The sequence below is a fragment of the Nycticebus coucang genome, chromosome 2 (genome assembly GCF_027406575.1).
Source record: "Nycticebus coucang isolate mNycCou1 chromosome 2, mNycCou1.pri, whole genome shotgun sequence".
Taxonomy (NCBI): Eukaryota; Metazoa; Chordata; class Mammalia; order Primates; family Lorisidae; genus Nycticebus; species Nycticebus coucang.
Window position 1 is genome coordinate 152,497,723 of NC_069781.1, and position 27,667 is coordinate 152,525,389.

Sequence of the window (27,667 nt, forward strand, 5' to 3'; positions counted from 1 at the left end):
GTGTCTTCTTTATTCACTGAGCTCATGCTATTAACTAGTAGGATGTGGGCTTAGCGGTATAGCCACAGAATGGATAATGGGCACTCGATTGCTCTGACTCACAAGCAGGAGTGTAGACTATAGCAAGTTCATACAGACTAATTTTTCACTCCTTGCAGCAAACATATTTAGCTCTTTATAAAAACATAATAGCTCTCTATCAGATTGACTGCACTCTGCAGTCTCTTGTTCTCAAGCGCACCCTTCAGGAGGGTTCACTGGGCAGTCAGGTTCCCTTCTTTGTTGTCGCCCTGTGGGCTAATGCTAAACCATGTCTTCCAAAGTGTCCCCACTGATTTCATCCTGCTCTCAATGATTTATGTTTATCATAAGTCTTCAATTTAAGTTGCGCATTTCTGTTTTCTTTTCTTAAAAAAATCGTTGGCCAAGAATTCCTTACACAAATGTATTTGCATATTGACTACATTTTATACAAAAATATGTTGCTGACTTTTGCAAAGCTTTGTGTTACCAAGCTATAAATACTACATTATCAGTAAGAATGTTAAATTACACAGTTAAGGAGAAATGGACTAAATTTGAATGTTTTTAGTGTCACATTTTCCTGGCAATGTAAAAAAGTTAAAAACAAAACAAAACAAAACAAAACTGTGACCCTAGGGCATACAGAGACATTTTAATATCAAATATACTATATAAATACTTTTATCTTATTGGTAGAAGGTTAAAACGTTATCCTAGCATATAAATTGTTTACATCTAATAGAGCAAAGGAAGAATTTTCAAATGTGAATAATACTTGGAAATTCTGAAGGTTAAGGTCAAATGCTTGTCTTTAAAAAACAGGATTAATAAACTTTTTTCTCAGGGAATAGAATAAGAATGTGAGACTATTTTATATTGACAGGTTAAAACAACATCTAGATAGAATGATTAGGTAACAAAAGGAAGGTCAGAAGGATGTAAACTCAAAGGTACTGAGAATAATACGGTTTACTCCCTGTCCAGAAAAACTTTTAAAGGTTCTAAGAGTGACCTGAAATGTAAAGAACATGACTGTCTTATTTTTATCCAGATATTATTTAATTATTATTTCTATATTCTGGGTTTTCTGCCCTTTCAATTTTTTTCTATATTCTATATGCTGGGTTTTCTGCCCTTTTTCTATATTCTATATTCTGGGTTTTCTGCCCTTTCAATTTTTCAGCACAGAGTTCTCAAGAATGATACGCTATCAGGTAAAAATAAACTTATTTAAATGTTTCCATCCTTTCCTAGTTTTTGTTTCAATAACTGTGCCCCCGTTCACTGATATTTTTAAAACTAGGGCATGAGTGGGAAAATAATTTAGTGGGAGAAGACTTTACTGGGTATCAGTAACCTTCTCTCTACTGACTTTTGCGTAGAATTATTCACTATATTTTTCCTTTCTCAAACTGTTTATTAGGGATATAACTCCTGGTCTTTAAAAAGTACTGAAATGAGATAGTTCAAAGAGGAAATAGACTTGCTGAATTATAATACAAAAAAAATCAAAGCACTCTGTACAAGATGAAAAATAACCTCCTCATCCTATGCTTCGACAAAAAGCAGGTTAAGCTAAACAGCATTTTATTCAAATGAGATAACATTTCACTCTTTTAAAATTATGTTCTTCCAACACACCATTAATAAGCAGAGTGCAGAGAACAATTCCACTAAACAATTTTCAGAGCTCCTTTGTGCTAATATCTTCAGCTGTGATCAATATAACCCCATGCATTATGCTGAATTATGCATTTCAGCTAAAGATAGAAAGGAACTTTCAAAAGCCAGCCCTTAAACACATGCAGTTAATTTAAGCATTAACCAATTGCAAACTGCATTTACATATCCTTCCCCCCACATATTCACACAATCTGAAACTAATTTGTACCTTGAATAAAGAGGTGAGTATTCTTTAAAATAATTTGCCAGTTAGATGAATGGTTATAAGAAGCCAGGGAAACATCTTCTGGCAAAGAACACTTGATACATGAAAAGGTAAATGTGTGAAGAGACTTCAAAGTAAAATTTAACAATTTCAAAATCTGTACTATAAAGAGGAACTTTCTCAGTATTAAAAGATTTCCTTAAATAGATAATTTCAATTTTATAAATTTATTATTTCCCTGGAAAAAAATGATTTAAAACTGTTGTATGTTTCTTATAACTCACTGTAACATTTTCACAAAGAAACGAACACTTAAATCCTTAGAATTGTATAATTTGAGGTATTCAAACAAAAATGACTAAAAAGTAACAGTTGCATTAAAAGTAAAGATTGAGTTTTAGAAATTTTTCTTTAGAAAATAATTGGATAAAGGTATAAAATTTTGTGTAGAAAGAGGTTTCTTATGATACTTAAAAAAACTTGAAGCTCCTTAAATATCAATAGAAGACTGTTAAATAATCTATGGTATATTCACTGGAAAAGTACAGTAACCATTATAAATGGTGACACCATTTAAAGTACATCACCATTATAAATGGTGATGCAGATTTATATCTATACTCAAGAAATGATTTCACAATATTCTAAATAAAAAGCACACTATAAAACTCCATGAGCACAGGTACAGCTCTGAGAGGACGTGCACCAGACATTCATAGTGATTATCTCGAGGGTTGTGGAACTGAGTTTTAGAATCTGTTTTGTTTACCGGACTTTTTTCCACAGCGTACATGAGTTATGTTTATTATTAAAAAAAATCTCCCAAAGATATAAGAACCAGTAAAAAAAAAAGATGAGGAATGGACTAGATAAATGAAAATAATTTAGCAATTACAATAAGAACCCTCAGAATTAAATCAACAATAAACAGGCTTAAAAAAAAAAAAAAAACTAAGATTCTATCCCTTTATGACACGTTTCTTTCCAGAGAAAAATTCAGAAGCTGAAAAGATAACAGTTTTGGAATTCTTAATATCTAAGTAAATATAGAAAGCATAGAAATAAAAAGGGTTTATTTCATTTCCCTCTGCTTTAAGAAGGGGCAAGTTAGCTGTTTTTGGAAAGGAGAGAAGGAATATAGGGCTCTTCTACTTCAATAAACACAAATTTACCCTGGTAGGTATTCAATACTACACATTAAAAATCTTTGTGACACACAAAGAAAGCTTGGAAATCAACTTCAACCGAAAAAAATTTTGAACCATTTTTTTCCCCAGGGAAATAATAAATTTATAAAATTGAAATTATGTTATTTTTGATGTCAAAGCTTTTAAATATCCACCAGGTCAGAAAATATGTTATCACCATTTTATTCCTCTCACAATCTTCTAGAGAACAATTCATAATAATCTATCATCAAATTTAATCATGTGAATAAATGTACTCGCATGTTTCACTGAAATTAAGACTCATCGATTATAAGATATGTTCCAATTTAGGACTTGCTAAAATGTGAAAAAAATGTCAGATCACAATTTTAAAACCCTATCACTTATAAGGGATGCATCCCAATTTTAGAGATGTTAAAAAGTAAAAAAACAACGTTCCCTATAGTCAATGAAATATGCCATTGTGATCTAAATAAAAATATAGACTATTAACTGGAAACACAGTTGTTTTTTAGAGTCTGTATAAACTTTAAACATTCTTAGGCTACTGAACTGCAATCTTACTGTCACATCACTTAGTTTATCTAGTAGGTGAGCAAACAGATACAACACTTGGAGCTCATATTTCCCCTGCTGGCAACTGTATGTATATGTATGTATAAAATAATAAAATCCAGACATCTTTAATTATAATTATTTTACTTCTATAAGAAAGGTAAGATCTGTGACTTGTAACATGAAACTTATGAGACTGAGGTATGAATAACATGAAACTTATTAATTATTATTATTTTAGCAGGGACATCTTGATAAAGCTTCCTAGTATTTAAGTTCACGGTCAGAGAGTAAAATTAGACATCTCATTACCAGAGAGATCCTCCCTTTTCAACCTCTCAAAAACAGCAAACGCCTACTTCCACCAATCTGCTACACTGCTTTTTGTCCCATTACACTTGCCACCACTTTGCATATTGGGTACTTATTTGTTAGTTTCTCCCTATGAAATTTCCTGAGGGCAAGACTTTAGTTTTCAGAACTCAGAACAGTGCCTAGCACTCAGTGGTGCTCAATAAACACTTGTTGACTGCTGAATAAAGAAAGGCTCAGCATTTAGGAAAATTAAAAAAATTAAAGACAAAGTGAATAAGGGTAATTCTGAGAAAAAAATGATTCCCTTGGCATATACACTAGGCTGAATAAGGGAAATTTTGAGCAACCAATACATTGAAGAAAGCGGAGGGCTGTGTCCCGGGTTGACAGCAAGGCGATGGGCGAATGGTAGGCACCATAATAAAAACTGACTGATTCAACGACTAAACGCCCGAGGTCTGAATGAGTTAAGTCAGTAGTGATTTTTTATGTACCTCTTTCGGTTTTTACTCTGTCGAGGATTTCATTTCTGTCTGTTAAATCAGATTTCAAGGCAGTCTCCAGCTGAGCGATCTGTACTTTCAGCTGCTGTTCCTTTAACTTCCATTGCTCCTCATGGGTAGCACTGAAGGCACTGCAAAACACACGTGACACACAAAGAAAGCTTGGAAATCAGCTGCAACCGAAAATAATAAAGAGAAAAGCTTTTAGTGGCACAGAGACCACTGTCATCATGTCTTAGGAATTAAGTAAACATATGCTGGTCTGCTGCTGTTGAAACCAAGGCGCCTTTCTCAGGCTGCGGTTAGGCAACATGAAAGAGTCTGTGGGATGAGCAAAGGAACTGGCCTTAATTTAGAGCTCTAAAGTCAGAAAAGTTGGCAGTGTGCAGCTTTTGTGGGACTAGTAAAGGAATTCAGATACTGTACATACTCCAGAGGAATCCACAATTCCAAACCCCAGCAATTGACAACGGACAGAACCTTCTCTCCCACTTATGAACCTCTTAATACAGAGAAAATGAACTTTCCACCTGACCTTTAGTTATGAAGCTTTTTTGAAAGAGTCTGTGATAATAACATGTTCACACAATACTGGCCAAAAAATGATAGCATACTGATCCACAAGAGAGTAATTCTGATATTAAGTAGTGATAATGCATTCTTTGTCCTAAAAAACAAAAAGGAACAGGCTAAGAACAATTTTACTTGTGATGCATGATTAGGCAGAAAGCCACTGCCCTGTGCCCAATGAGAATGACAAGAGAATTGTCATTCCTCAGTAAAAATGTAGCAGCTTAAACTGTTGCGTGAAAATACTCAAGACCCAGCACACTAGAAGAACAAATCAGTTAAAAAGGAAATGGTACATAGAAGGTACACAATAAATACTTGTTTCTGTTAGCAGTTCCTAAATGCTGGCTTAGACACTGGTGCTAGAGCAGCTGTTGGAAGGACACTTGGGAGACTTAACATTGAAGATCCCAGATCCCAGGAGTTCCTATTCTTATAAAGCTCCCCAGATGATAGCCAGGTTTTGGAAAAACTGATCTTGATCTGTATTTCAGCAGAAAACCATTATCTGGGAAGCTTGATGTGACTGAATAATCATCAACAGCTTTGACCCTTCTACTTACTTTAAACCCAGTATATAAAACAAGAACTTACACAATCTGGTTTTATACTGATGATAAAGTAAATGGAAAAGCAACATTTTACTTAAAGTTACCCTTAATGTTGCTCCCAGCTAGTCTTAAGTTTTTATTTCAAAACGGGTAACTTATCTGAGAGGTACAGCTTTCAAAATAGCAAAACTGTGTATTCATTTCACATTTTGAATATTTTTACTGCATTTAAAATAATAAGACCTCAAAAATAAATGGAATCCTAGAAGTTCCTCTGAACATGACATCTGTTTCTTCTATCAGCTCCCATTTCACATATGAAACTTGAAAAAAATCCATCGATCTACCTATAAATCATTAAGTGAATTTTATCAAAAGTGTAATTACCTAGACCTAAATGAAACATCAATAAAATATGTACTTTAAATACAAAACTAAATAATATTCCTTTATTATGTTCATTTAAAAAATGAAGAACAGACATAATTTCTAGGTCTAACCAAATTGTATGTACCAAACTCATACGTATGTATGCATGAATGTGTGTACAAACACACACATAGTATATTTTGTGTGTGTGTGCGTGCGTGCGTCTCTTGTTTTATTAAAAACATGTACTACCCGGAAAAAAAATTAGCATGAAGAAATAGGCACAACTATACACTATATCAGATGCCAAAAATTAGAAACAGTAGTGTTTCAATAGCATTAGTACCAGCAAAAAGATCACCAACAGCTAATCTGGCAGAAACATCAGAAGCTGTATGTGTTTAAATTAAGAACAATTTAGCAGCCTGGTTTTTCCAAACCCACAAAATGCTAGTGTAAATCAGCATAAGTCAATCTGAATTTAGTCCATTGCTATCTTCCCTCTAAATTTAGGATTACATTCCACTGGAGTTTCATGAGGAATTCCTTTTGAATTTACTGTATTCCTCTATGCTTGAAGCCATCTGTGTAACTATAAATGGTGAACCACATCTGGCTCCATTTTCTCTGTAAGGCCTGTATATACGATTAAATCTGCATAAGAGAACAGTCTCTGAGAACCTTTTATTCATGAAAATGTTTTTGTATATTGCCTATAGTGACAATGAGGGGGGATCATAGTTGAGCTTTTGTACACTTTTCACTGTTACATTATGTTGCAGGACTGATAAAATGCCAGGCTGCAGCAGAAGCCCCACTGGGGTTTGTGGTCACCAGATGTCCACTGGCAGCCATGGGTCAGCAGACTGCAAATACACACCCTCGATCAAAAATGTCATAAGATTAAAATAAAAACTGAGGAATTTATCTACACCCTAAGGTCTTTGTTTCTTATAGAAGAAATTCCATTTACTCCAATGTTTAAGGGCATCCTATAATGAGAAATAGGGAAGAAAAAACTTTAAATCATCTATAAAGAAATACACAGACAACTTTCGTTAGTGCTTAAGGAAAATTAAATACATGTTTCTGCAGGATATTTCACTTACTGAAGGAAGATGAAGCCCAAATGTACTTGGAGTTTGATTTCTGGGAAGCACAAAGTGCTCGTATTTGATCACATGAGCTGTCAGGATTCCTAGAAGGTTACAGGGGGGACAGATGCTCACTTCACAGAAATGAAGCACAAGCATCTAGGGGTGCTCAGCAGTGCCCTTTTAAATTTAGAATATAAGACAACTATCACATCATAAAACTTGACCCACCCAATTCTTCAAAAACTAGATGAACACTTTTTTAAAAAATAGGTATTAGATTAGTATCTTTTAAGGAGTTAATATCTTACAATGACCTAGGTGTGGCCCACTGGCTGAAATGAAATTTGGGTTCAAACAAAAGGCCACACTCAAGGATCAAGAAGGGCACACGTGGCCCCAAGGCTGCAGGCTCCCCACAGGGCTGCAGGATCTCCACAGGGCTGCAGGCTCTCCACCCTACAGGCTCCCCACGGGGCTGCAGGCTCCCCACAGGACTGCAGGCTCTCCACCCTGCAGGCTCTCCATCCTTCAGGCTCCCCACAGGGCTGCAGGTTCCCCATAGTGGTGCAGGCTCTCCACCCTTTAGGCTCCCCACAGGGCTGCAGGCTCCCACCCCTGCAGGCCTGGATCTCAAAGTGACTGAATTGGAGTTGAATGACAGGGAGAGGGGCTTGGGTCCACAGGTGAAGAAGCTCTGAAGGGGTGGTGAATAGTATATTTTCTTAAGTTTTAGTTTATTGTATACATGTGTAACCATCACATTCAACAGTTACTGAGCCCCCAAACTATAGTAACTTTAAAAAATGGAACATAACATTACCATATTATGCTATAGAGTATCTTTCTGACTCAATAGATTTAATTGCCAAAAATTTATTCTGAACTTTTTAAAAGTTTGAAAATTTCTTTAAGTTCTACTTAGTTCTTGGCATTGTTTCAAAAATGGTTTAACATATTAAAAAAGGCTCATAACGAGTCCTAACATGAGGATTTTATTTACCAGAGGATTCTTTAGTATGTCATACGTCAAGTAATAAACACATTCAAAATTTCACTTGAAAAAGGAAAATGAGAATGCAATCTGAAAATCATATTTTCCTCTTAAAACTAGCCAGTTTTGAATAACAAGCAAATGCACTCCTCTTTAAAACATGCTATCATTATGACTCACCCACCAGGGAGTGTAATGCCGTTTGCGGCATCTGAGCAGTTGGCAGTGAGGAGTAACAGTGCCATGAAACGCAAGAGCTGTAGAGAACCTTAGGATGACGTTGTTTCTGTAGAGTTTCTCTATTTAACTTCTGAAAACATATTTTAAAAAACTGTATTCAAGAATTTAAAGTTCTATTTACTATTATGTGTTTTGGGTGGATTTTGTTCTGAAGTGACTTTAATTTCTCTTTTGACATTAAATATTTTTGACCCTCCTAACACATATTTACTTCCTTGTACCTCACATAAAATTCAAGCCCAATGAAGTCAGCTTTTAGTGTGACAGGGGAAAAAAGTAGCTCAAGCATGAAACATTAAGAAAAAACCCTTCAAAGTTAAAATTACATTCTTAGATCATCTTTTAATGTGGAAGGATAAAGTTTCATGTAAGTATAAAGTAAATATGGGGAAAACATGACTTTCTCAAAATTCTACTTACGCAGTATTCCCAGCTAAGTTTAATGTTTTTATTCCAAGAAACTATGTATGTTCAGCAAATTTTCAAACTGGGGAGAAGTAGAAAATATAGAAGTAATGGATAAATGACACTTACTTTCTTGTACTTAGACTATGCAAATTATTTGAAATTATAGTATGTTGAAGATAAATGTGAACCAACAAAAATTATGAATTTTTCCCTTACTCCACAAATCTTTGCCTTTCATATATACAATTTCCCAATGCAATTAAAATCAGAGAAATCATGAAGCATAGGGGAAAAAGTTCAAGTTTTACAGTAAAAATAATTTGGATTTTGGTCTTACAAGGAGTCTCAGCAATGTTGTGTGACTCTGCATAAGTCTCTTAAGTTTTTTGGTGTCTCAGTTCCCTTTTTATAAAATACAGGGATAATATTATCTTCTCTGTTATCTAATAGGGTGTAGTACAATCTGTACAATGACATCTGAATTTTTCAAAAGCATCCACTGGAATAATACCTTATATTAATTTAGATAATTTTTCCGAAGTCAGCCAAAACAAAAGCCCATCCTCACCCTCTTTGGGTATGATTTGTTTAATTTGAAAAATGCAAATTTAATTTGGAAAAACATGAAACATACAGTTAAAAAGTTAAAGATGTATTGTAGCTCAGATGGCTATTTTCTGAGGTTTTAGCATATGATCCATAGAAGCAACTGTTGAATATCAGCGATGACATATTTAAATACATATTAAATTTGCTTTCATGTAAACCTATATTTATAATTTATCAGTATCAAACTAAAAAAGAACTTTAAAAGTTACACATACATGTGTATTCGCACACAGATATTTCTATTACTTGACTAAACTTGGGTGTGGAATAAAATTTTGTTTCTAAAATTATCAGAGGGGATCAATTTCTAAACCATAATTATGAAGCCAATTAAGAAACGACATTGAAGCAATCCTTTAAAATTTATATTGAGATAAAGATGATTGTGTCTCTCTTTGTAAGAATCAGAGACAATTATTTTTTCCCCAACAAAATAACTCTCAGCTAACAAACTGGAGAGCCCAGTGAAGGGACCTAAAGAGGTTCAAACACAAGCTCTATTATCTCATGCCTTTTATAGTTACAAAGTACCTCTTAACATTATTTAACTCTGTTTTATCTTCCTTGTCTGAAAAACGGGCATTTGCAATACCTACATTTCCAGGTGCTGTGAGAAACTTCTAACAATGAATGCAGAGTATCTAGCGTGCTGTCTGCCAGGCTATATGTATATATGTAACTACAGTTAGTGTCCAGTGAGTGACAGTCGTTACTGGCAACAAAGCGAGGTTTTCTTAGTAGTGACAGATTACTGCTGAGGTTAAAAAACTCATTACCAATACTTAAAAAATCTTACTTTTCTCTTATAAAGTATGGATATTTCTTGCTATCGTTTGTTGCTAATTCTTTACTCAGCATCAGATATTCTGATAACAAATGTTTTGCTACAAAAGAACTTAGAACAAGAGAAGGAAAGAACCCATGGAATCGTGATTTACCTGTCATACAGCTTATCATAGTTCTCCTTTAAAAGTTCCCGTTCCTTTTCTAAATCACTAATTCTATCCTGCAGCTAAAATAAAAAGAAAATTACACATTAGGTGATTATTATGTAATACTAAATGGGGTAAAAGCTAAAAACCATGAAAAATTCCATGAGATGAGGCTAACTTGTTTCAGTCTTGGTTTCTAAACGTCAGCTGCTACTAGACGGTTCATATTGTCTGCATTTAATTCCAAGTTGTTAAATAAACATGAAATTAATATTCCTATTTAAATTTAGTAGAAATGTATGTACTGTTTTATGGCAACATGTGCCAGAACTCAGTAAAGAATATGTTAAGAGTTTGCTGTGAAGTTCTGGACAGCAATATATTTTGCTTTTCACCACAATGAATTCTATCATTATATTCATTTTGGATTAATTTCCAAATGGCCCATAAAAAAATAAAGGGATTAACTTTTCTCTTAAGTTCATTTCAAATAATTTGTGTCAATTACTGTTTACTCTAAAGACACAATTTCTCATGTTACCTGGAATTTACAAATAGCCAGCAGTATATCTTAGGCAGAAATGAATGAATAAATAAAACTGTATACCTTGTTTCATCTCAATGAGTAATATTTTTCAAAAATAAACTTAGGGTAATAAGTACATCTTTAAGAGTGAAAGGTAGATTTCTGTACTCTAGTATTTATTTTTAAATTTCATTCATTAAGTATATTTTGTAATCAGAACTTTTCTCCATGGATTAGAATAATCTTTAAATTTATTTCAATTTTCAGAATTCTCTTTAGATGCTATAAAGACAGAGTAAAAGATTCTCCCAAGATCAGAACAGAATGTAGGCGTCTTATTTCATTTCCACTCTTTTAGGAATGAGTTTCATAGACTACAGAAAAAGACATGCTTTTGGGATGTGCTGGTTAGGAGACATGAGTAGTAACAATAATAGATGAGTTTTCAAACAAAAATCAGCTAATTTCACAAAAATTTCTGATATTGCAGAACATAATATCCATCTCTTCAGATATATTCCTATAACTTTGTTTTTGTAACTCAAATGATTCATAATTGTAGCTGAGAAAGGTTAGTTCTGTAGGTAATCTGGCCTCAGTTTCAAAGTGTCTGTTTTCTTTTTATCCAAGGACCTTTAATCCTTCAGGTAAACAGTAGATCTCAGCACATCTCTAAGTAAGTACTGTTAGGCACTGATGTGCCACTCACATACTGTATTGACTACTCTATTTTGCTGTGCTCAAAATACAATTTATGTAGCTTATATTATGGTTTTAAAATAAATATAGTATTTTAAATGTTTCTATTTTACTTTTTCAAAACAGTTACAGATGGCTAATCTCTCTGGGAGCTTACCTCTTCTATTCTTCTTTCAGAAAATGTCATGGAATGTAGTTGTTTCTCAAGATTGCAGCATTTTAAACGCTGCTCTTTAAGTTGCATATTTAACTCATCTCCGTTTGCCACCAAGGCATCATGGCTGATCCTGAGAGTTCTCTGCTTCTAAAAAACAAAAAGAAAATCTTTTCAACATTATTTTTGGATTATACTTTGACTAAATAATTACAATAAATAAATTTATTCCTGAAGGTCGCAGCATACAGCTTACTTTCCACATCACAGATGTGCTAGTTATCTGATATCATATTATGCTGACCTGAGTGTGACATAAAGAAAACAGAGTCACATAATGCAAATTGTTTCTGTCCTTCATTATTTCTCCCTAGTTTTTGACTTGTTGAAAGTGACCAGTAAGTAAGTTAGTTTTAACAACTAATTTTTTTTCTTTTTGCTGTGGTTATGTTGGTTGGATATGCTGTCTAAAAAGCTGCATGGGTCAAAAATGCTGACCACAGAGACTTGAGCTGAGGAGACATGCTATCATACCATACAGACAGACTCGGATGGTTAGCTTTTAATTATAATTAAGTTAAAATTTTCAATTCAGTAAAATACTTATAAACTCTTAATTTTTTTAAAAAATGGTCTATTTATGATCATGCTTTAAGTTCAGTTTTATAAACTTCAATAAATAAAATAGGCAATTACATAAAAGTCTTCTCATAGGGACCATAGAGCCATAACATGCAAGGCCTCATCTGCTAAATAAAGCCCCCAAAGCTCTACTGAAGGTTTTCTTCACTCATGTAAAAGAAACCAGGCTACAGAGCTCTTCAGGTCAATTTTCATTCATACTGGTATTATTACAGAACAGTATCTCCAGCCAGATTCCTCTGAGCTGCTCACTTCATTAAGGCTGTTGGCCTGAACATCTCAAATCTTTAACCCACATCAATTCCCCAAAGAGGTACCTGTACTCTAGCAGACACTTATTATTGTTGCTATTTAAACAAATACCCAGGGTCACTGTTAAATGGAAATCAAAACAGTGAAAGTGATAGTTGAATGTAAAATCATTTCAATTCCTTTCTTAATTCCTCATCTTAGAAATGGCTTTCAAATATATCTTTTTTTTTTTTTAAGACAGAGTCTCACTATGTTGCTCTCTGTAGAGTGCCATAATGTTACAGCTCACAGCAATCTCAGACTCCTGGGCTTAAGTGATTCTCTTGCCTCAGCCTCCCAAGTAGCTGGGACTACAGGCACCCACCACAATGCCAGGCCATTTTTATTTTTTTATTTTTTTATTTTTACATATACATGTATTAATTAGGTTTCCATTTTATTTGTCTCCACAAAATTAAAAAGACTTGAAATTTAATAACAATAACAATGTTTAAGATAAGGACTAGAAACAAAAATCTCGTAAAGAACGAACGAAAATAAATACTACACTGGCTATTTTTTTTGTTTTTTTATTTTATTTTAGGCTTTTTTAAAATTTTGTTTTGTTGCTTATTTTTTATTTCTTTACTTTACTTTTTTTGTTGTTGTTGTTGAGACAGGGTCCCACCCTATGCCCCTGAGCAGAGTGCAGTGGGCGTGGTAGCTCACCACACCCTCAGACTTGGGCTGCGGGCACCCCGCTGCCTCAGCCTCCAGAAGCCGCTGGGATTACAGGTGCTCGCTGCGGCGCCTGGCTGGGTTTTTCCATTTTTTTCATGAGTTGGGGTACACTGGCTATTTTTTAATTGTTGTTGTTGTTGTTGTTTAGCAGGCCCAGGGAGGGTTTGAACTCACCAGCCCTGGTGCCTGTGGCCAGTGCCCTAACCACTGAGCTACGGGCACCGAGCCTCAACTATATCTTTTCAAATTCCCCTCTTCTATCTATATGTAGATAGAACTATCACTTCCATTCTCTAGTCATTCTCTTCTTTTGCTAACTTTCACATTTATACACAAGTAGTTATTACTTGGCATTTAAGGTGGTTCCTGAAGTTCGCTATCTAATTGAATGCTGAATTTAGGCTTCAGAGATGACCCTATGCTTTAAATCAGTTTACTGCTTTCTTTTTCTCAGTACTTCAAAGTACTGCTTAATATAAATTCTGCTCATCTGCAATGTTTTGGAGTTCATTAATTCCAGAATCTAAGTTAATTATGCAGTACCAACAAATAGGAGTCCTTTGGTGGCACATTCCTATGGGGCCACAGTTCTGTTAAAACAACCATGGGGATAAAGAATCTCAAGTATTATCAACCTGAATTGGTAAGATATAAAATAAATACACTGATAGTTGACATTATGAGACCTCAAATATTTTCAGATAATGGTAGTGACCAAAATAGTAAGAAAATCCACATCAAAGAAAGATTAAACAGAACATGATAACTGACCTATTCATAACTTGGGTCTATCTTTGATAATTTATAAACACTTAGAGTTGAAGATAAATACAAATATAGCAAAAACTTCAGTGCTATGTTCCCACAATGAATTCAGATAATATAAGATTTATAATAAATGTTTTTATTATTTTACAATGACATATTCTATAAATAGTATAAGTATATGAAAGTATATAAAAGTATAAGGAGTTAATTATTTCTTAAGTAATTAAGTTATAAAAACCAATATATGAAGGGAAATGACACACATTTCGTGAATAAAAAAAATTTTAAAAATTACTTTTTATGTTTGACCTTCTATGTTAACAAACTAACCCTGAACACTATTTTTGAATCCTTTACATCATCATAATAAAACAAATTACCACAGTACCTCTTGAAGCTGAATAAATTTTCCTTCCATTACTGAAAGAGCATTGCTTTTTTCCACTAGCTGTTTATGAAGCTTAATCAGTTCTACATTGTCCCGAATATTTGATCTTCAGAGTTGTGTTAAGAAAGATAGAAGTAAAAAAAAAAAAATAATAATAAGTTAAAAGAAAAAATATCAATGGTGTAGTTATAATTTTTCAATTAATATTACTTAGGAAATGTTTCTGTACTTGCACATCAGTGTGGTTTCTGGATTATTATAAATATAGAACACATTATGTAAAGCAACTAATAATCATTCTTGAAACTTTCGTAAACTCAAACTCTCAGAGTTTGAAGGAAGCCTCCAAACTTGATGACTATGTTACATCTACAATTGATAATATGAATTTAAAATCATTTTATAGTGAATTGATGACTATGTTACCTCTACCATGACTGATAACATGGATTTAAAATCAATTCGTAAGTCTCCTAAAAGGTAATCTGAAAACACATGAGTTTTTAGTACAGCAATGGTTCCATTATCAAACTTCACACATATTTTAAGGAGAACTATCATGCTATTTTTCTACCTAAATAAAAAATATGCAATATAGCTATTCATCTTCCTACCACTCCCTTGAAGCAAATGGTATCATAAGATCACCATTTATTGGAGTTTCCTCTTACAGTTTTAAACTTTTCAAAATATTTCCAGAAAAGTGACTTAGCATTTTATACTAATAATGCCCAAAGCTGGCATTTAAATATGTTGCAGATGTGCCTTTAGCTGTAAGAGATCATTTGATGTCCAGAGGGTATATAGAAACCCTATATGCTACAATACTATTTTGTATTTTTCCTACTGAGATTAAAGCAAATGTAGAATTTAACAGGAAGATCTTGTTAAAGGTTAATCATAGATCTAAATGAATACCTGTTTCAAAAGGCATTTATTTTCCTGACAGAGAAAGGTTTCTTCATTTAATAATTTACATTCAAAGTATCCTTAGAATTGTGAAGCCTGACTTTATACTTCATTTTTAGAGAAAAATGTAAAAATGTTAAACTCAGCAACTTATTTCAGTATTTAAAGACAGTTATTTTACTTTCAAAACTTATCTAATGTACACATATTGGAAAAATTGTCACAATGCCCTACTGGAACCAGAAAATGGACTACAAAGCTCACACATCTGTAAACCAGCTGAGGACTTGAAATACTTAATTTTCCTCTTTGATATTTGAAAGTTCATTGTATTTTGGCTTTGGACAGTTAATTGTCCTCACACAGAAGATAAGTCCAAGAACCTGAATCCTGCCCGGTATGCAGTCTTAACACAATGTTAAAACAATTATGTGTCTAAAATGTAGTTCTGAGCACATATTATTTCAATAGTACAGTCACTATTCCCTCAGTACCACTCTTATTCACTTAAAAAAAAATACATGCACAAAATATGAAGAGAAAAATATTTAAATAAAGTCTAGAGGAATATCTATATCATTTTCATATTTAGATGTCAAAATATAATTTACCTGTTTCCCCAGAATTACTTGCTTTGACTACTCAATTTAATGTTTATTGTTATAGAAAAACAGAATGTGATTCAAATACTTAAAATCTTTTCTTACATTTTCAGTTCTTTTTAAAAAAAGTTAACATTTTCAAGAAGATTCAGATGTATTTGAATAACTACTTCCTGATAATAGTAACAAAGAATTAAATCTCAATAATCCATTAGGCAATATAAAGTTACAACAGATTTTAATTTTAAATTTTTCTTTGTTAAATCAAAGGCCAGTAAGCATATTTCAAAACCTTTCAGTGGTTTAATTGGTGGGTACTTTCTTGAGTATTTTCCTTAACTCTGAGGAGTTTAACCTTTTCAAAATATTGCCAAGAAAATGACAGGACACTTTATACTAATATTGAGTAGGCATAAACGTAACACAAGTAGTATTTAGAAAACAGCAATAATGACATGGCACTTTAAATAGTCAGTTTGTTGTAGAGTACACCTTTTCTGGGACAAAGCAAACCCTACCGCCCTTTGATAATTACTTATAAGTATCAGTTTAGGGGCCTGAGCAAGACCCCATATTCTGTGAGGGTAATGAAAAGGAAAAGGGTAACTCGTTAAGCTAAGCGCTGGGTAAGTGACAGCACAAAAATGCTAAAACCGGCAATGTGATGAATGTGGTCTAGCCTTTAACGAAGGCATACAGTGAAAATCACCTCAGACTTGACAATCACCTCCACATTTTCACATAGATAAACTATGAAAAAAATAAGGGTGGAAGTGAGAAAGAGGAAAGGAGATGTCACAAAAAGATGACAAGTAGAAGGATGTTTTAGACAAAAGGTAGTGAGAGTCATTTCTAAGTGGCCAGTCCTAGCCTTCTACGCACGCGGAGTAAGGTGTCAGCTTTGTCTTTGAAGAACAGACACAGGGTTAGTTTTATGAGCAACACTTTAAGTGACTTAAAATATTGACTTGAAGTGACTTCCACAGACTATGACAGGAACACCACATCTTGAGGATGATGACATTCTAACAGAAAGACCAATGCATGGTAAAAACATTCAGATGAACTCTGACGGTCATGTACCAAACCATACATGCTGCATTACGCATGGTGAAATGATCTGCAAACAGATATCAAGCATACTAATTAAGTGCTTTGTAAAATAAATTTCTCAAATTTTTCAACAAGGATTTTGAAAAAACCATGAACGATTAAGCTGGAAAATGAAGTTACTCCCCCCCCCCTTTTTTTTAATAGACACGTGACTTAGAATCATGATCAAATCTTCTAAAACTATGAGTAGAGTTGTTGGCCCATCCCTAGATTAAAAACAAACTGAAATAAATTAGATTTTATGTTGAAAAAAGTAATCCAGCTCAACAACCTGTGTGCCAAGTTTCTCTCATATAATTTGAAACAGTCAAGCAATAAACTCTGAAAAAAGAATGTCTAATGGAAGCTTGAAAACACTCGACTCCAGCTTTGCTACTGGTGCCATAATAAACCCAGAAACGTAAAACCTCAGACACACTGGAGAAGTAAAACTTCAGTGCAGCTATGTGATGTATAGTCTAATATGAAGGCTTAAGAAACAAAAATCTTTGCACCAGTGAAAGTTTTATACACTTAATTCCCCAGGCACTCACCTCCCTTCCCCCACACTCCTGCCAACATTTCATTCTTCACTAGAGTAAGGATCATGACAGTTAAAAAAGCTTCTTGAATTTTTTGAGACTAAAATGTTATAGTATTTAACACCCTTTAGAACAGAAGTCTCCAGAACCCAGAAGAGATTCTGGGACGTAGCTGGGTCACATATTTATGAGATGGAACAGAGAGATTCTTTTTGAGTAATAGTATTAGGTTGACTAAATTTGGGGATAAGGTTGAAAACAATCTTAGAGTCTTCAGATTTTTTTGAACAGTGGCAGACATTCTTCTGTAAGTGCTGTTGAAAGAAATATAGGTCATTCATAGTTCTTATTAGAAATACACAGATAACAATCACTAGCAAGGTGACTACTTTTGAATAGAACTACAGAAGGCTGCTAATAATTTGCATGGAATAAGCTTCCATTCCAAAACAGCTGAAGAAAGTCTATTTGAGAGGTAATTTGGTTTTGCTCAAAACTGCTATTTGAGTTCATAGGTAAAAATAGTATTCCCTGAATTAAGACTGCAGAAAGGAAAAAATCTGCATATGTTTACTTGCCTCTGGAACATAACTTTGTTGTGGTGTGTGTTGGCTCAAACTGTAAATCAGAACTAAGTACAGTGGAACCCCCCTAGATGTCTACCTCCTGAATGTGACAGACTAATTTTCACAGACTGGACATGCACCACGTGTATGTATCCCTGCAGCAGGCTGGTTCCTGATGTTGACCACCTCCACGTGTTGACTAGGTCTTGGCGGTCAACTTACAGAGGTTCTACTGTAACTTCATTCTTACGAAAATGCTGGGAACAGAAAAAGCCCAAATCCTGGCTCGTGTTCCTAAGGGAACCATTTTTAAGATCAAGTTTAATGGATTCCAACTAGAGATTTACAGGACTAGGAATGGGAATCTGAGACTTATTTCAAAAAGCCCAACGGGAAATGTAGATTTACCAGCAATGAAGTTGCAAAAGTGAACTAAAGATTTTGTATTGTTTTTTGATAGAATTATACCAATCCAGGGCATTAACATAGGTTATGTCACAGTTTTCAGAAGGAATAATTGCCATGATATAGATCTTTGATGAATTCAACAGCTTATTTTGTATGCAAAAATCTCTCAGAAGTATGAGGTCCCTAGGGAGAAAATGGTTGTTGTTTAAAGGAAGGAAACCACTTACCTGTTTTAATCTATTTGTTTTATAGTCCAGGTAGCTAACTGAAGCTCACAGAAGTAAAGAACTCAAAGTCCTTATGTGATAGAATCCATACTCATACCTAGTTCTAAGACCTAAATTCTTCCCACTCTTCTAAGTTACTTTCTTCTCTAAGAAGCTCCAAAGTTTTAACTTCTCCATCACTATCATGTATGTACCAATATACTCGTTACTATTTTTTTCTTTTGTTTTGAGACAGAATCTCACTTTGTTAGAGACTGTGTGTGGTAGAGTGCTGTGCAGTCACAGCTCACAGCAACCTCCAACTCTCTTGGGCTCAAGCGATTCTCTTGCCTCAGCCTCCTGAGTAGCTGGGACTACAGGTGCCCACCACAATGCCCAGCTATTTTTAGAGATGGGGGTCTTGCTCTGGCTCAAGCTGGTCTCGAACCAGTGAGCTCAGGCAATCCACCCGTCTTAGCCTCCCAGAGTGCTAGGACTACAGGTGTGAGGCACTGCACCTGGCCTATTAGTTACTATTAATTGTGACAATTTCTGATGGTTATACAAAGTGCTGAGAAAATATGTCAAGTCACTATCACGGAAAAACCTTAGATAATATTAATAATAAAAGGTACAGGGATAGGTGGTGCCTGTGGCTCAAGGAGTAGGGCGCCAGTCCCATATGCTGGAGGTGGTGGGTTCAAACCCAGCCCTGGCCAAAAACCACAAAAAAAAAAAAATAATAAAATAAAATCTCTACAATTATTAAAAAAAAAAAAAGGTACAGGGATAAAAGAAATGGTATTTCAGTGTGATAATTTTCACTGGGCAAATCCTAAGCTATTCAGAAGAACAGGAAGAGCTTGGTGACAGGCGGGGATACTCACCACTATACTAACGAGGACGGTCCCTGAGCTTGGTGAATATATTTTTAAAAGGTGACAGATCTCCCCCTACCCCCATGTAATAATGTTTGCATGGTTATCCCTGGTCCCACCTACCCTTCCGTTAGAGAATCAGATGTGCCCTCTAAATTGGGGGGCTGGGCAATCAGGCAAATCCAAATTGAGGGGCATTCTACAAATAAATGTCAACGGGCTAGAAAGAGTGGGGTATTATTCTAGAATAAAGAAAGCTTAAAAGGTAAGAGAACTAAGTGCAATACATGAACCTGGATTGGATCCTAGTTCAAAACAATACATAAACCGATATTAAAAAATCCAAGCTATAAAAGACATTATTGGGACAAATGGAGAAATTTGGGGGTGGACTGTGTATCAGATGATACTACTGTATCATCACTGATTAAGGTCTCCAATGTGATGGCTGAACTGTGCTCTGTAGCAGGATATCCCTGTTCCTGGAAAATGCTTATAGGTATACAGAGGGTGAAGGAATATACACCGAACTTTCAAATGGGAAGACGACAGGGAGGAAGAGTGTGGAAGAGAAGGGTAGAGAGAGAGAGGAGGGGGAAAGGGGAAAGAGATAGGAGAGAAGAAAAGAGAGGACAGAAAGGAAAAGGGTTCACGCACGAACATGTGGGATACAGAAATAGGCTTTCTGTGCCATTCACAAATACGCTGAGGAGTGAAAGGGACACGAATGCTCACTCTACTTTCCACTATTTTGTAGGCTTGCAAATTTTTTTTTTTTTTTGCAGTTTTTGGCCAGGGCTGGGTTTGAAGCCACCACCTCCAATATGTGGGGCCTTTGAGTCATAGGCGCAGCCCTAGGCTTGCAATTTTTTTAAAATGAAAACTTGAGGAAGAACTTAGAGGGCTTGGAAGTACTTAGAGTGCTAGGAAGTAATCCTGTATCTGTACAGAGGAGAGAGAGTGAGCCCCCAAAGCCAAGATGTTTCTTATAAAGCAAGGCTGCAAGGGGCTTTTCTGTTGTGAGCGTTGACAGGATGCTGTCGGCCAAAGGGAAGGAGCAAGTGGGAATGTTTGAAATACTTATGGGTTAAATTTCCTCCACTGGAACATTACGGCACTTACATGATTTTTAATTAAGAAGGTAAACACCCTAACATTTATTTAAAAAAAACACTTAGTACAAACTAGTTGCACATTTGGTAAGAGTATAAATATTTCTGGAATTGAAAAAGGTCAATAAATGGTAAAATTATTCTGATTTTAATGTTCATGTACATGTGTTCACTGGTTACTGCTTTGCATTTAATTTAAGACAGCCTTTTTAATAGACAGAAAATGTGCATTTTTATATTGTTTAAATTTTAATATGGATTTTTGTTCAAAACAACACAGACATTCAGGCTACTTGTAAATGATACAAGATTTTTTGCTAATGAGGCATTATGTAGAACATATGCAAAAATTACAACTCAGTCTTCCAAAATAGACCACAACAACAGGAAAAAACATGATTTTAATAAAAAAGAGCAGCACTGGGGCTTTTACTTCAAAGCAATTAAGGGCTTTGGATAACCAAAAGTTTATGTCAAGCTGATGCCAAACCAAACTGCTCTATTAAACACATACTATGAAGAGTTTCTGTAATATTCTATGAAAAGACTCTTTGCCATAAATATCAAGCACTACCACTCTGAAGATTACGACGACGTTAGGTTCATGTTTGAGAACAAGGAGTCCAACATCCAGATCAGACTTCTAGAATTTCAAATCTGAAATAATGTATCCGTGAAAGAGACGTTTAAATATGTTTTCCATTTTGTGATTTTTCTCTACAGTAAATTATACCAAGTTTTATATTCTTCCCAGCATTTTTTTCAACAGTTTTCCATTAGTCTCAAAAAACTCACTGTTACACATAAAAATTTGAGCTATGTGTAAGCAATAATAATAAAAAAAGCATTGAAGGCCCTTAATTTATTTCTTCAGCTTTCACAACTATATTTTAAGAAACAATATGCTATTCACTACATACATCCTTCCTTCTAAGCAAATGACATGTAAATTTTCAATTTTATAAAATCAGTGAGGTAGGGTACAAACTATTTCTTTGGCTTCTGCAAAAAAATTCCTTTGCTTATAATACTCATTTTATCTCTGCTTTTAATTCTTGATGTGAAAAAAAAAAAAAAGACTGCCATAGAGTAAAGAACATAACCCCGAGGAGAGCCTTGGCTGCTCTCTGGGTGGATGTCCTTGTCTCTTACTGCAAAGTTTATAGGACAAACTGTGTCCTTGTCTTCACTCTATTTCTTCTGCTGGTCCAGGACTGACACTCAAAGTCTGGCTCCTAGATGACCGTATCTGTTTGGAAAACGGAATGGCCAAAACTGTGTCCATTACACTCTCTCTTGAAAAATAGAATATGGAAAGCAGTTCTGACGACCTTGGACTCAGTAGTTGAGTAAATTTGATAGGGATGGCCTCAATCTTGGGGCTTGGCCTATGTGAATTTTTATATTCATGCAATGTCTTAAAGATGGCTTTTGGCGGGTGGTGCCTGTAGCTCAAAGCCAGGGTTCAAATTGTATCTTCTAATTTAAACATCATTCTAAAAATATTCACGCTTCTTTTGCTCTACACTTAGAAAAGTATATAATGTCACGAGATAGGCCAGGTGCGGTGGCTCAAGCCTGTAATCCTGGCACTCTGGGAGACTGAGGTGGGTGGACCGCCTGAGCTCAGGAGTTTGAGACCAGCCTGAGCAAGAGTGAGAACCCGTCTCTACTAAAAATAGAAAAACTAGCCAGGCATGGTAATGCATGCCTGTTGACATGGGCTGTGACACCATGGTATTCTATCCACGGCAACAGAGTGAGACACTGTCTCAAAAAATAAAGGAATAAATAAATAAATAAAATAATGCCACTAGATATAGGATTTCCTTATATCATTTAATTTTACACATAGCTTTTTAGGAATAAAAATTATTAAAAGTAATACTAATCTTTTAAATCTCTGAAATATAAAACTTTTCCTGTATTTTTTAGTCCTCTTTATTTTTAATTTTTTCCAGTTAATTTTTTAAACAAATCTGATATTATACATCTTTTCTTAGGTTCTTCATATATTACCATTTAAGTTTAGTTTGTTAAAAGACAAACTTTGAATCTGAAATGAAAAGCTAGGGACTTTTACTTTTTTTTTTTAAATAATAAAACAGCCATATAAACATGGTATCTCACGTGTTGCAAAAGAGAAAAATCAGTAGGGAAACTAGGTCAGGTCTAGAAAAAACATTGAGAGAGATGAGAGAGACATTAAGAGATGTAACAACCAAATGTAATGTGTAGACCTTACTCGGATTCCAGTTGAAATGAATAGCAGAGAAACATCTTTAGAGAAGTTTAAATATAAACTGGTTATTAGATGATATCAAGGAACTACTGTGGATTTTGTTAGGTGTGATAATGGGGTTAGGTTAACGAAATTCCTCTTTAGACAATACGTACCTCATTGAAGTGACATATCTAGCTGGGGCTAATTAATTGAAGAAAATAGGGTTGGTTTGGGTGGACCATGCCTGTAATCTCAGCACTTTGGGAGGCTGAAGTGGGAAGACTGCTTGGGCAGCTAGTCTCATCCTGGCTCTCCAGGATGGTGGTGTGCTGGTGTGTGCCAGCTGCAGTGAGCTGTGACTGCACCACAGCACTCCAGCATGGGCAAACAAAGCAAGAGCCTATCTCTTTAAAAAAAAGAAAAAGAAAATAAACTCGAGGAAATAGACATTACAAGACTGGTAAGATACTGATAATTGGTAGAGCTGAGTGATGGGTTCCATCGGCGTTTCACATACAACTCTCTCCTCTTTGGGTATGCTGGGTCCAGAAAAAATAAATAAATAAAAAGAAAAGAAAAAAATCCATAAAGGGAAGAAGATACAATAGTTCAAGAAAGGATATGGTAAAAAGATAAAGTCTTGCTGAAAGTACAAAGCACAAAGTGAGTGAACTGGTATTAGGAACCAAAAAAAATGACAAAGGAAGATGGGAAAGAAAATGCCGAATGATTGTGAACTGTCAACAGGAAAAAGGTGGCAAAGAGATTACCAACAGGTGCCCGGGAATCCATGACTGATCAACCGACTGCAAAGCAAATGTTGAATACTGGTAGAGGTAACATCTTTTGGGAAGCAAAAACTGGTACCATATTATGGAATTTACTACTTTTTAAGGTTGAAAAAAAATTAAATAAGGCTGAACTCACGTATAAGGTGTGTCAACATCTGAGTCCTTGTCACCCATATTGCTTTAGGTAGCTATAATCAAATGGAAGCAGGACTTCCTGCAGTCAAATTGGGAGGCTGAAAGAGAATTGCTGGAGGCCAGGAGTTCAACAAGGCCGGCCAGGGCAACACTGTAAGACACTCTCACCAAAAAAAAAAAAAAAAAAAAAAAGTCTCGGTGCCTGTAGCTCAGCAGCCACATACGCTGGAGCTGGAGGGTTCAAACCCAGCCTGGGCCTGCCAAACAACAACAACTATAGCCAAAAAATAGCTGGGCATTGTGGTGAGCACCTGTAGTCCCAGCTACTTGGGAGGCTGAGACAAGAGAATCACTTAAGCCCAAGAATTAGAGGTTGCTGTGAGCTGTGAGGCCACAGTACTCTATGGAGGGTGACACAGTGAGACTGTCTCAAAAAAAAAAAAAAAAAAAATTCCTGACGTCTTGGCAAATGGGGAAAAACAAACAGAGGAAATAAGATGAGTTTGAGCTCCACCTATCAGAAGCTGCTTAAAGGCAGAGCAGGTTATGGAAAATTGTCCTTACACTAGAGTTGTTGGTAGCAGTTAGTAGGTCTAGAGTGAGGTTATAAAGAATGTTAAGTAAAAACATGATTTTAAAATAGACTAGATAAACTCATCCTTTTGTAGCACATGATAAAGTATTTTAAACTAATTTTGACCCTATGAAAGCGATATTTCTGTTTCAACATACCTTTGATCTGTAGCCTGCTGTTCTCTAAGCTGAACAAGAGAGAACTCCACTTCATTTTCTTTTCTCCTCAATTGAGTTTTCAGGATCTCGGCCAAGTGTTCCAACTCTTCTATCTGGCCTCTCTGTGACTGAATAACATTTTCTCTGGAAATTAAAAAGGAACCTAAATAAGAATTTGTACTTTGAGGGAAAATGTGCAGTATTTAAGATCAAACAAGTTAAAAATCTTAGTTTAAGAGCCTCTGCACACAGTGAAATAGGAGATTAAATGTGACAATTTGGAAACACATGGAATAAAGCAAGATAAGCATTTTACAAGATAATGTCCTGGCCATTGGACTGGACTTTGGTTTAATCCAATTAAGTATTTATTGATCACTCACTCTATACAATCTGGTCTTCAAATAATTTATATGCTTTTCTTACTTCATACACCCACATCTGTCTATGTGACGCCAATTAACACTTCAGAGAGGGATGGCAGGAAACTTACCAAACATAATTTGCAGTCCCTGACATGCATCTATCTACCATGTGTAATGAGCCTCAGGAAACTAATAGGAACCCTGACTTTTTGGCTGACTATTGGGTAACAAGATTAAGTCTAGTATTTTATTTTTATTTACCCACAGGCTAATCATTACTATAACTGATATTTAAAACATTCAAAAGGAAACATTTTAAAGCCATATTATTCTTAAAAAACTATCTAAACTAAGTATGCTACTTTTTTCACACTTTGTATTTCGCTCTTCAAAGTATGTTACTTTTTGTGTTATGTTTCCTTTCCTTATTCAGTATTACTGCTTTTTGATGATCCAGGTGAAGGCTTATAAATGAAGTGGAATCTTACCTTCACTGTGTGACTCAGATACTGAAACAATGAGGCTTTGATTAACTAGAAAAGTAAGCTAAATGTGGCAGAAGTAACTTTTTTGAAACCATGATATGATGAAGGATACGGTACTGCAGAATCACATGGAAACAAAATCTGAAATCCATATGTATCTGTAACTCCAAACATTTAAGCCACTCCCTCTAATTCATTTTTTTCATTTTCAACAAAAAGAGCTAATTGGTTCAGGACCCGCCCCCCCCCCAAATTACATGACTTTCTGCCTCTAAATATTATACTGTTCTAAATGACTGGACTTTATGCTGTTCCTTTGGGGGTAAAATCACAATAAAGACTATTTTATAAATCCTTCCTTCAATAGTTGGATAAGTTGTTCATTTTCCTTATTTTACTAAAACATGTTACATTATATCTGTTCTTACTCTACAGAACATAGCTATATTTTAGTGGAGAAAATTGTTTATTATTAAGCTGGTATCGCTGACATTTCAGTTTGATACTTCTTGTTTTATTTTTATTGTGAAGGTACATCCTCATTCTTTCAAACATGTGTTTTGGCTTGTGATTATCTAATTTTTTTGTACAGCACTATTTGTGAAACCATGGATAACCATGAATATGAGTTCTACTGTGGAACCAATGCAGTGCAGATAGCTTGAGATCATCAATGAGGTGTTTGGGGAGGATGTGGCTAATGAACGCGCACTACATCGATGGTTTGAGAAGTTCCATTCTGGTGATTTTAATCTTGAAAATGAGCCATGTGGCCAACCTGAGATACAGGTGGATAACGATGACCTGAAAGCTGTGGTGGAAGCAAATCCATCTCAACCTGTGTGAGAATCAGCAGCAAGGGTTGATATTACTATTCCAAAAACACTGGACCATTTAAAACAAATCAGCAGGCCAGGCATTCATGCCTGTAATCCCAGCATCTGGGAGGCTGAGGCAGGTGTATTGCCTGAGCTCAGGAGTTGGAGACCAGCCTAAGCAAGAGTGAGACCCCGTTTCTACTAAAAAAATAAAAAAAAAAGAAAGAAAGAAAGAAAGAAAAATCAGCCAGGCATCATGGTAGACATCTGTAGTCCCAACTACTCTGGAGGCTGAGGCAAGAGGATCTCTTGAGCCCAACAGTTTGAGGTTGCTGTGAGCTATGACACCACAGTACTCTACCCAGGGTGAGTGAAACTGTCCCAAAATAAATGACATTAAATGAATAAATAAATAAATAAAACAAATTAGCAGTAAAGAAGATGGCTAGATGGGCTCTGTATGAATTAAACAAGCTTCAGAAGAGACGAGTCTTTTGCTGTCACAATATAAAGGCAAACCATTTCTTCACCATATTGTTATGTGTGATGAAAAATGGATTCTTTTTGATGACTGCAAGCATTTGGCATAATAGTTGTATAAAGATGAAACATAACACCAAACTGAATATTCATCCAAAGAAGCTAATGGTGTCTTGTCTGCTTTTGTGGTTCAGTGCTGGTATTGCCCACTATAGCTTTCTGCAACTTGATTGATTGATTATAGAGGATGTCTATGGCAACCAATTGGATGAAATGATGAGAATGCTTTGCAATGAAATAGGTGAGACTGATTGACAGAGACAGGTCAATTCTCTTGCAAGACAGTGCTTGGTCACATGTTGCACAAACAATGCTGCTTCAACTACAGAAGCTGGACTTGGAAACTCTGTTATTCTCATATTCACCAGACCTTGTACCAACTACCACTTCTTCCAGGCTTTAGACTACTTCTTGGAAGGAAAAATGTGCAACTTTCAACGAGCTGTAGAAAATGCCTTTCTCAATTTCATTGCCACTCACTCTCCAGGCTTCTTCACCACTGGCATAAACACGCTACCATTAAGACGGCAAAAGTGTGTCGATACTATAGGTGCATACTTTGATTTTTGGACATTTCATAATTTCATATTTAATTATCTAATATATAAACCAATTTTATTTAAGTAAAGGAAAAGGAGGGATTAAAAAAGACATGATCAATAAACAAAGTTCTAAAATGACCACAGGAAAGAACACATACAAATTTCTTATTTCTCCTCTGGCTTCTTCCAGCAAACTGCTGTTGTATTTTGTGAGCATGGGTTGTAGTGTTTCTGCTATGTCTACATCTTGGAATCTTATACCTAAAAATAAAGTAATAAAATATGATTATAGGAGTATGAAGTCAGAAAAGAAGGATCTTTCATTTCCTGTCATAAGGCTATTTAAAATA

The 27,667-nt window shown here is 35.1% G+C and overlaps 1 protein-coding gene across 3 annotated transcripts in view; it reads right to left on the reverse strand.

The window, feature by feature from the left end:
- RPGRIP1L (RPGRIP1 like) overlaps positions 1-27,667 on the reverse strand; it is a 115,213-nt gene that overhangs the window by 74,723 nt on the left and 12,823 nt on the right. For 2 of the 3 annotated variants that reach the window (XM_053601889.1, XM_053601899.1), the window contains 6 exons: positions 27,476-27,578; positions 24,568-24,711; positions 14,371-14,476; positions 11,604-11,750; positions 10,228-10,301; positions 4,446-4,585 (listed from right to left, as the gene is read on the reverse strand). In XM_053601889.1, the coding sequence (XP_053457864.1) occupies positions 4,446-4,585; positions 10,228-10,301; positions 11,604-11,750; positions 14,371-14,476; positions 24,568-24,711; positions 27,476-27,578 (714 nt within the window). Of the gene's footprint in view, positions 1-4,445; positions 4,586-10,227; positions 10,302-11,603; positions 11,751-14,370; positions 14,477-24,567; positions 24,712-27,475; positions 27,579-27,667 lie in introns of those variants that run through there. The other variant, XM_053601904.1, reaches the window with a different exon arrangement.